We start from the raw sequence: 10,279 nt of genomic DNA, 5'->3' as shown, positions 1-10,279 counted from the left end.
TTGAGTGATATATATGTAAATCTTCAAAAATAAAAATGTTCACAAGATTGTATACTAGCTCTCCAGGGTCTAACTACATTATGCTAAAAAATCTGGAATAATAAAGCTAACATGTCTTGATGTCACTAAAGGCAGTCATGGAAGCCAGGAACCTGCCAAGCTACTCTAAAAATGGCAAAAAAACAAAAAAGCTAAAATAAAATACAAACACAAACTTTAGGAAAAATTACATCTACCTCTTTAAATAGAACACATCCAAAGGTCATCTTCATGAACAGCGACACCAACTTCCAAATTGCCATTACAAAGCATAGGGTGAAGTCTTTTCTTCAAAGATAGCTTCGAGCAAAAAGCAGATGGACTGCCGGCAGAAGTAAGACAGCTATCAACTGAGTGTTCCGTTATCTGTTCAAGTCCTGCCCATGGCTTATCTTCTGCGAAAACTCTGGCATTTTCAGACAGGGATGGAAGCTTAACGGGCTCATATTTGATGCCACCATTGATATTTCTGTTTGAAAGTTCTGTGAATTGTTGTTTGATTGCATCGAAGCCGATTTCGGTTAGATTCGGATCGACGAGAGCATTGCAGGCTCTGTCCAGAAAGGATTGGAGGTATTTCTCCTGAGCTTCTATCCTTAGTTGAAGACTTTTCTGGACCTGGATGAAGCTTAATAGAGATGAAGCTATGGTGTGTTTGAGTTTCATGGCAGTTAATGTGTTACACATATCATGAACATTTGTGAGAAAAATTTGGAAAGTGAAAGCTATTGGATTTGGAGGAATAATGTTTTGATGACCTTGCCAAAAAAAAATCCAAAAGGCTAATAACGTATAGAAGGATAACTTTTAGGAAGGAATGAATCCCTGATAGTGTTAGGATGGGAACAGCTCAAGGGCATTTATTTGCACCAATTTGTTGTAGAATAGAGCCTAAAGAAGTACTCGGGAGGACATGGCAGCAAGCAGGAGTTTATGTGCAGCGTAATAAGTTTATTTGGCATAGCTATGTCGATCCAGGATGATGTAACCATGCTGGGATCGGCGTAGCTACCCTGGGCTGTCTCAGATCCTTCGCTTCCTTCTCGAGCACACAAAATAATTACGGCGGTTCTGGGCATCGTCACACCACTGGGAAAGTTTTTTTTTGTTATGATTCTTAAGTCGCGATTGGAGTGACGAAGAACTTCTTTCTCTCACGTGCGGGGTTTCTTGACAAGGATTCGTGAAATAGAAAAGAGTTGAGAAGGAGGATTTTTGCAAGGGCTTTCTCATGTGAGATCGAGAGGAAGGTTTAAAGCGTAGTTCTATACGTTCTTGTATTTAAAGGGAATTGATCTAATTGTGTATCTCTGTACATATTTTATTCTTCATAGTGAAAACTTATTGCGGCCAGACTCCATGATTTTTTCCCGTTCTCGAATTTTTTCACATAATTCCTTGTGTACTTTTCTTAAATTACTTTGTTGAGCATCTGTTCGATTTATTTTGTTCCAGATTTCTAAAATTTGTGTGCTCCAATTCCACAATGTGGTTTTAATTGTGATCCAATCAAAGCCCTAAGTGCTCATAATCCATCCCAACCAGTGGTACAGGACGAGATTTCTTTGATTCTATTGGGAACAGTGGCAGACGAAGTGAGGTGCAAACTGAAAAAGTTCAATAGGTTAAACTTTGCGTTCTGGAGGATGCAAGTGAGGATATGTTGTATAAAATTGTATTTGCAACTACAAAAAATCACCAAGGAGCATGAATAGATGATCATGGAGGAATGGAAAGAGTTGGATCAAACGACCCTAGGTTTGATCCGTTCGTCACTTTCTTCGTCTGTTGCTTTCAATATAATGAACGAGAAAACCAAGCTAGATCTCTGGCAGCACTGACAATGATGTATGGAAAGCCTTTTGCTTCTAATATTGTTTTTTGATGAAGAGATTGTTATTCAACAAGAAGATTGTGAAAGACAGTTCTGTGACAGAAAATTTGAACAGGTTAAATATTATAATGAGCCAGATGTATTATGTGGGGATCTTATTTGATGATAAAGTTAGGACATTGTTAATTCTAACTTCATTGCTGGACAATTTGGACGGATTGATCACGACGGTAAGTAATTCTTCAAGGAATATGAAATTGAACTTCGATGACATCGTAGGGTGAATGCTGAATGAAGAAGTATACAAAAAGGCAACGAATAGTGAATCATTAGTTTATGTATTGAGTGTTGAAAATAGGGAAAAGAAACTGGACATGAATACAAGCAGAGATAGAATCAAGTCTAGAAGAGGAAAGTACAAATCAAATAGAGGAAATGACACGGGACAATGATGGAACTGTGAAAAGAAATAACATTTCAAGAATGACTCCAAGGATCGAAAGAAGGCCGATGGTGGAGGCAAGGAATCTCTACAAATATCTCCTTAGATGAAATCCAATGTGACTCCCTGATTTTATCCCTAATCAACACTAAATTTTGGAAAGTAAATTTAAGTCTCTTTTCACACATGCCCTAAAAGAGGTATTCAAAAATTACACTCAGAGTAATTTAGGGAAGGTTTAGTTGGGAGACAACAAAGCCTAAAATATCATGAGAAAGAGTGATGTGAATAACGAGTTACCAAATAGAACAGTCTAGAAGCTTAATAGAGTTAGATATGTTCCAAGCCTGAAGAGAAATATGATCTCGATGAGCCAGCTGGTAAAGTCACGGCTCGTGACTACCTTCACAAGTGATTCGTATAAGTTGACCAATGAGGGCAATGGTAATGGCTGAGGCAACACTGAAGGCACTCTTTACCTGATCAATAAGATAGCAAATTCATTCTTGTGGCTAGAACCAAGATTGATGCAAGTCTCTGACACTGTAGACTAGGTCATATGAGTAAAAACGATATGAAGTCCCTACTTTCTAAAAGAAAACTTCAGGAATTGAAATTATCATATTTGGATTTATGTGAAGACTGTCTATATAACAAGCAGAAGAAAGCTTCTTTCTCTAAATGTGGGTCAATTGTGAAGTTAAAAAAACTAGAGTTAGTACATACTAATGCATGGTATCCAATTCCATTTCAGTCTATAGGGGGATCTCGTTATTTTGTCACTTTTATAAATGATCACACCATAAAGGTAAAAGTTTACTTCCCAAAACAAAAATCCTAAGTATTTAAAGTGTTTAAGAAGTTTAAGGATGCGGTAGGAAATGAGATATGCTTGAAATTGAAGTGTGTCAAATTAGATAATTGAGAAGAGTATTGTGATAAAAAAAGTTTAGAAATTTTTGTGATGCAGAGAGGACCAGGCATGAGTTCAATGTTCTAAGAACACGAAGCTTGATAGTCTGATAGAAGCTTGATAGTCTGATAGTAGTTGAGCAAATAAATAAAATAATCACGAAGCTTGATAGTCTGATAGAAGCATAAGGTTGCATGTATGCTTGCCAAAATAGTTCTGGGCCGAAAAATGATTATTGTTGTTTATTTGATTAAGTGCAGTTCATCAATATTTTTTGAAGGAAAGCATACTTGAAGAAGCTTAAAGTGACAAGAAGGAAAATCTATCTCATCTAAAAGTATTTGAATGTTATGCATTTACTTATGTTGATTTAAGATCTAAGAGTAAGCTAGACTCGAAATTTGTCAAATGTGCATTCATTGAGAATGGCTTAAATGAGTTGGGGAACAAGTTATAGGACAAAAAATTAACAGGAGCGGGGACGTCACTTTCAATGAAATGAAGATATACAAGGACACGAGCAAAACTCGGAATTTTCCATCAATCACTTATTAAGTATTCAAATATGTTGCAATAAAAGATAGTGACGATCAGAAGGAAAGAGAAAGAAGTGCTCAACTAGATGAAGCACACAAAATTCCTCAGTCATTGGCTCTTGAAGTTAAGAGGCCCAACAGAGTGACATGGCCGACATACATGTATTTTCTTTCATTACATTATTTATTGCTAACTAATAGTGGTGAACTAGAGTGCTTTGAGAAGGCCACTCAAATTGAGGATTCAACAGAGTGGGAGTTTGCCATAGATGATGAAATGCAATCTTCGGGGTGAAATAGGACATGAGATTTGACGGTATTACTAGATGACAAAAAAATACTATACAATAAGTGGGTCTACATGTTGAAAGAAGAGTTAAATTGTAGCAGACATTACAAGCCAGCTTGTTGTGAAAGGGTTTCAACAAGTGTGGACTACATGGAGATTTTTTCTCCGATGGTAAAAGCGATAACAGATAGAGTTGTGTTGAGTATAGTAGTAGAAGAAGATCTACATCAAGAGCAAGTGGATGTAAAAATAGATTTGTTACATGGAGATCTGGATGAGGAATTATATATGGTGCAACCTTAGGCTTATGAGATTACGGCGAAAGAAATTTGACTGCAGGTTGATGAAGAGCCTTTATGGCTTGAAGCACACCGCGAGAAAGTGGTACAAGAGTTTTGACAAATTAATGTCAAGACAGTGGCTACATGAAGTGTCAGACAGATTATTGTTGCTTCATCAAACACTTCAGTAATCAATATAACTTGCTCCTTTTATATTTGGATGACATGCTGATTGTAGATGCAGATATGAAGAAAATCAAGGACTAAAAAAAAATGATTATCAAGTGAGTTTGAGATGCAAAATTTAGATCCAACAAAAAAAAAATCTCGATATGAGAATCAATAGGGGCAAGAATATAGGTAAACTGAAGTTATCTCAAGTAGAGTATGTTGAGAAGATTCTACAGAAGTTTAATATTAGTAAGGCAAAGCCAGTTTGCACCCCCATAGATAGTCACTTCAAGCTATCTAAAGAGTTATCACCTAAATCTGAAGCAAAGCATGTACATATCGGGAGAACTTCATATGCTTCAACAGTTAAGAGTTTGATATAGTTATGATTTGTATTAGACCGGATATTGCATATGCAATGTGAGTGACCAACAGATACATGGGAAATCCAAGTAGGCATCATTGAGAGACGATGAAGCGAAATCTCAGGTATTTCAAAGAAACAGTAAACATGACACTTTGCTATGGAAGTACAAGGATCAGTCTATAGGGATTTATAGAAATCTCACAGAAAATTTGGATGGTAGAAGTACAACATGGCATATCTTTACTTTGGGAAACACGGCAATAAGTTGGGTTTCCAAACTGCAGAAGATTGTTGCACTTTCAACTACAGAGGTCGTATACATTGTTATCACCTAGACTAGAAATGAGATAATTTGGCTATAGAGCTTTATAGCATAATTGGGCAAGGAGCAATGAATTGGAAAGCTTCATAGTGATAGTATAAATGCAATTTGTCTTGCTAAGAATGTTGTTCTTCATGTCAAGACAAAATTCAGTTAAGGTATTACTTTATATGCTCTCTTATAAAAGACGAGTAGTTGTTCTTGGAGAATATACACAGCTCAAAATCCTGCATATATGTTGATGAAGGTGGTCACTATTGAGAAACTGGAGCTATGTTCAATTTTCGTTGGAATCTACAAAGATTGATGTCGAGGGTGAGCCACATCATGGTACGAGACAATGAAACTGATACAGGTGAAGGTACAAATCTTGAGGACAGGTGTTTCACTTTTTAAAAGTTAGAGATAGTGGTAATTTTTATCCGATACGAAAGATTTGGATGATATAAATGTAAACATCAAATTTTAGACATTAGATATATAAATACATAGGAATTGGGTGGTATGTAAGTAAATGCCCCAAAAATTCTTATTATCACACAAGTGCAAGTTGCCCACTCAGATGGATATCTGTGGCCATGTGTAGAAAACGTGGCTACAGGTGCATCAATATTTCATAAAGCATCACTAATTTTGGTAGATTTTTGCGGTGTTTTTTTAGTTAGAAAATCTAAAATGATATTAGGAGAGTTTGAGACAAATTATAGGATGTTCATGTTTCCAATGAATCACTTCGATATATCTAGAAAAACTGTAGTGAGACAGATTATAGGATGTTCATGTTTCCAATGAATCACTTCGATATATCTCACAAAACTGTAGATTGAATGAAGGATAATTTATAGTTTGTATATGAATATTGCTTTATTTGTGAGTGATTAATATAGACAAGACCTTAAAACAATCTAATATAAGCATTTCAAAGTAGAAAGACAATCTGATGACTAACTCTAAGCTTAAAAAACTAAAATGCTATGAAATTTGAAACAATAAAAACATTTAAAACATTGCAATGTTTACATAAATTTTAACCTTGGCGAACAACTCCACGATTTTTCAAACTCTCTCAAAGCAATTTATTAGAAATTTGAACATCCTATCATCTGTCTCACGTTATCTCCATACTATTTTAAGCAGTGCAACCACATTTAAGGAATCATCAGAAACTGCAGAAATTATTAATTATTACTGCTCTCTAAAAAAACCCAATACTGGTGCAAGCGTGATATTTGTTAAATGAGATGAAGGCGCAAGTCTCCAACACATTGGCTGCTGGCACTGAAATTTTGTTAATACTGCGCTTGCATGGCACAAGTTATCTGTCGAGCTAGTAAATGTTATAAGAATAGTTGTGAACTTAACATGTAACTTGCTCTTATTAATTTACTGATTTATTTTTTGAGTGTTCCCGTCCTTAAGAGTTATTAGGGATTCGTCCCTTAGGTGGCAAAGTGGCTTTGCATTTGGAAGTTCAATAGCGATGAATGGTCAAATAATAGCTACAGAAAAGATTAAGGTTAATTAAACTTTAATTTCTTACATTTATACCCAAATCTTTCATATCAAATCAAAAATACCACCATATTAAAAATTGACGTTTGGCCGTTAGATTTGTAAATACATAGGAATTGAATGGTATGTATGTAAATCTTGTAGAAAAAAAAGAACATAAATAAGGTTGTGATTTTTAAGTTGATAATGGATGCTTAAACAGAGAAGTGCTTCTTATCTAGTCTGTAAAATGAAAATATCGCAAAATTTTAAGGAAAAGTTAATCAAATGATGATATAACCACCTATGCTACAAATAGAACTGAGAGTGCCAAAAAAAAAAAAAAAAAAAACTAGCAACTTACTTGAGCAAGGCCAAAATGAAAATACTAAGAGAGATTATGGTATAACTATGAAGTAATTCAAAACTATTATATTGATAGTGTGGGAGAATAAAAATTGAAGATAAGTTTTCCGAGGGCAGAAATTTGGAGATGATATCGTAATAGCAGCTACAGAATGTGGTTGGCTTTTAAAATCCTTGCATATCAATCATTCTTCATTATAAATACATTTGTTTTAGTTGTATATAACGAAAGTTGATTTAGAGATGTAATGTGGTTTAGATATTCCTAAGTTTACCAACAAATGAATGGTCATCTTCACAACTGAGGCAACTAACCTCCAATTGTTCATGAAGCCTTCTTTGAAGTTCCATTTGGACTCTCATGGCCTCATTACACCCACTGCACGTGAAATTACATATAATTTGCTTTTGATAGAAAAATGCATTAAAAAAATGATTAAAAAAATACACTAAGTGAGCTTACTCATTAAATTCTTGAGTTACTTGGGTAGATGCTGTAGAGGTCTTGCTCCCACGGCTTTCCAAAACACCAGAGGCTGAATGAAAAAAGACCGGAATAAATATCTTCATAAAGTGTTGGTCTTAATTTAAGATGCATAATCATAATGACTACATTAAAAGAGGTATTTTTTAAATTTTATGTGTTAATCTTAGATATTTTTTTTTATTTCATCTTATTTAATTATTTATATTATCTGAGAAAAAGTAAAATTTTTACTTTGATTTTTTTAGCTGATTTTTTATTTTCCCTGGCATTTTGGTTCCGCCATTGATTATGACTTGCAAACATATTTTTACACTCAATACATATCCATGCATAATATACTTGTTCTCCATGAAGTGATTAATCTATATCATGTTGCACACATGGTCTATATCCTTAATCTTCCTAACATGAAAAACAAAATACAAGTTTTTTCTTTCTTTCCTGGAATATAGGTTCATACTTTCTCTTTAAAAATTCAACGAGCCCTGAAGGTGCAGTTCTTCTAGTCCAAAATAACCAAAAAGAATACCCTAAAAGTATGAACGACAACAACAAAAAAAAACTGAATATGAAAATTTACCGCGATTTGCATAAAAAGCACTTCGCTTCAAATACTAATTAGCTAAGATATCCGGACATCTGCTAATAAGCAGCATATAAAAATCGCTAGTTTTGAATGTAGTCCCATGTGAGTACCATTGGAAGCACTAGCGTTGGCAGGACCACCTAAACCATGGGAGTACTAAAAAATAATCATATTATAACATATGCATTATAAATAACTGTTCATTTATCATTCCAAAATGCATCAATTAGTTGCCCATTCTATGGTTTGTCATATACAAATGGAAGAAAACTTATGCTAACGCACACACACGGGCAGTGGAAACATAAATGCTCTGTGTTTGTGTTAAAGAGATATATATATATATATATATATATGCATGCATGTATGTAGAGAGAGAGAGAGAGATAGATAGAAAGATAGATATGTGTGTGTGTGAGCGTAGAGAGAGAGAGAGAGACCATCATTAGTGTTTTCAAGTTCTTTTAATGATTGCTTCCCCATTCTGTATTTCTGCAAAAAAATAAATAAATAAATAAACGGCATTAGCTTGTAGCAACCATTTCATAATATGAAGTAATGAATCCGAAAAAACAGATTTAAACACTTCAATATCCATTCTATCATAAAAATGTCATTTAAGTTAAAAATATTTTTATTGCATAAGCAAAGATAGCTGTTATGAGAATGTATGGAAGTTTAAGCACTTTAACAGACTCAAATGGGTTCATCTCTTTCATATGATTTCTTCAAATAGGAAGAGCATACTCAATGCCTAGTCCAGGAACAACCTGAAGATGGCTCTTTAAATGATAAAGTGTGAGGCCTTTTATGTTCATCAACCTCATTATGGTCTTCGGTGTTGCTTCTGCAAATTTAAGGAATTAAAAAAGAAAGAAAACTGAGGCATCATATAGAAGCATGAGCACGTTAAAAGGAACAAAAAATTATCTTAATTTTGTGCATTGGATGTAAAAGGAGTTGAATGCCGATTAAAAGCATTGACTGCATGAAACAAATGCCTTAACAGGAACACAATTTTCATTGATGCCTCTGAAACTTGCCGTAAAGTTCTTTCATTATGGATTACAGAAAAAGAAAACACTCTGATAAAACCGAAGAATTCATGCAGATCTAATCACCTTAATGAGAAGACTGGCTGATGAAAAAAGAAACAATTAAATGGAAACTAGCAAAAGAACTTCAGGTTGCTGAGTCACACTCCAGATCATCTATTGGGGAAAAGAAATTGTGCAAAAGCAATAAATAGCATGTGTAAAATACCATAAAACAAAGGGACAAGAAGATTCACATGACTCAACCATGCTCGCTTATGTTCACGGCAAAGAGATACCTTTACACTACTCCAAAGATGAATACAACAACAACAACAAAGCCTTAATCCCACTACGTGAGGTCGTCTACATGAATCCTTTTTCTCCATTGCATCCTATTTAGTGAATATTTTCATTTAGATCTAGTAAATTAAAATCATTTTTAATACAATAAGCCCAAGTCTTCCTAGGTCTACATCTGCCTTTCTTAACATAAGTCGAATCTAAAACATCTATTCTCCTAATCGGATCATCAGATGGTCAACGTTTAATGTGACCAAACCATCAAAGATGACTTTCTCTAATTTTGTCCGTCACAGGAGCTACACCAACCCTATCACGAATATATTCATTTCGCATTTTGTCTCTAAGTGTAAAGCCACTCATCCAACTAGTCATTCTCATCTCGGCAACACTTAACTTATTATTATGCTTCTCTTTTAAAGGCTAACATTCAGCGCCATAGAGCATTGCAGGTCTCACTACCGTCTTATAAAATTTTCCTTTCAGTCTAAGCGGTACTTTCTATCACACAAAAGGCCTGAAGCATTCATCCACTTCAACCAACCAACTTGAATTCTACTATCACCCTCGCTTTGAACAACGAACCCAAGATATCTAAAATGTTCACACCTTTTAATAATTTGATCACCCAAAGTCACACTTCTGTCACTAGAGCTATTACTTCTAAAATTACATTTCATGTATTCAGTTTTAGTTCTACTTAAACGAAGGCCTTTAGACTCCAATGTAGACCTCCATAATTCAAGTTTTTCCTGGGCATTTTCTCTCGTTTTATCCACGAGAAGGATATCATCAGCAAAAAGCATACACCAAGGTAC

General features: G+C 34.7%; 1 protein-coding gene across 1 annotated transcript in view; it reads right to left on the bottom strand.

The window, feature by feature from the left end:
* The window catches only part of LOC110027979 (protein PHR1-LIKE 2-like), a 14,101-nt gene continuing 3,822 nt past the window's right edge, over nucleotides 1-10,279 (bottom strand). Inside the window, exons 2-6 of the mRNA XM_020729651.1 lie at nucleotides 8,895-8,971; nucleotides 8,565-8,616; nucleotides 7,515-7,587; nucleotides 7,367-7,430; nucleotides 1-657 (exon numbers count right to left, since the gene is read on the bottom strand). Of these exons, the coding sequence (XP_020585310.1) occupies nucleotides 241-657; nucleotides 7,367-7,430; nucleotides 7,515-7,587; nucleotides 8,565-8,616; nucleotides 8,895-8,971 (683 nt within the window). The 3' untranslated portion in view covers nucleotides 1-240. The remainder of the gene's footprint in view (nucleotides 658-7,366; nucleotides 7,431-7,514; nucleotides 7,588-8,564; nucleotides 8,617-8,894; nucleotides 8,972-10,279) is intronic.

Source organism: Phalaenopsis equestris, unplaced genomic scaffold, assembly GCF_001263595.1.
Source record: "Phalaenopsis equestris unplaced genomic scaffold, ASM126359v1 Scaffold000472, whole genome shotgun sequence".
NCBI lineage: Eukaryota > Viridiplantae > Streptophyta > Magnoliopsida > Asparagales > Orchidaceae > Phalaenopsis > Phalaenopsis equestris.
The sequence above is the reverse complement of the archived record's forward strand: the minus strand, read 5'-3'. Positions and strand labels throughout refer to the sequence as shown.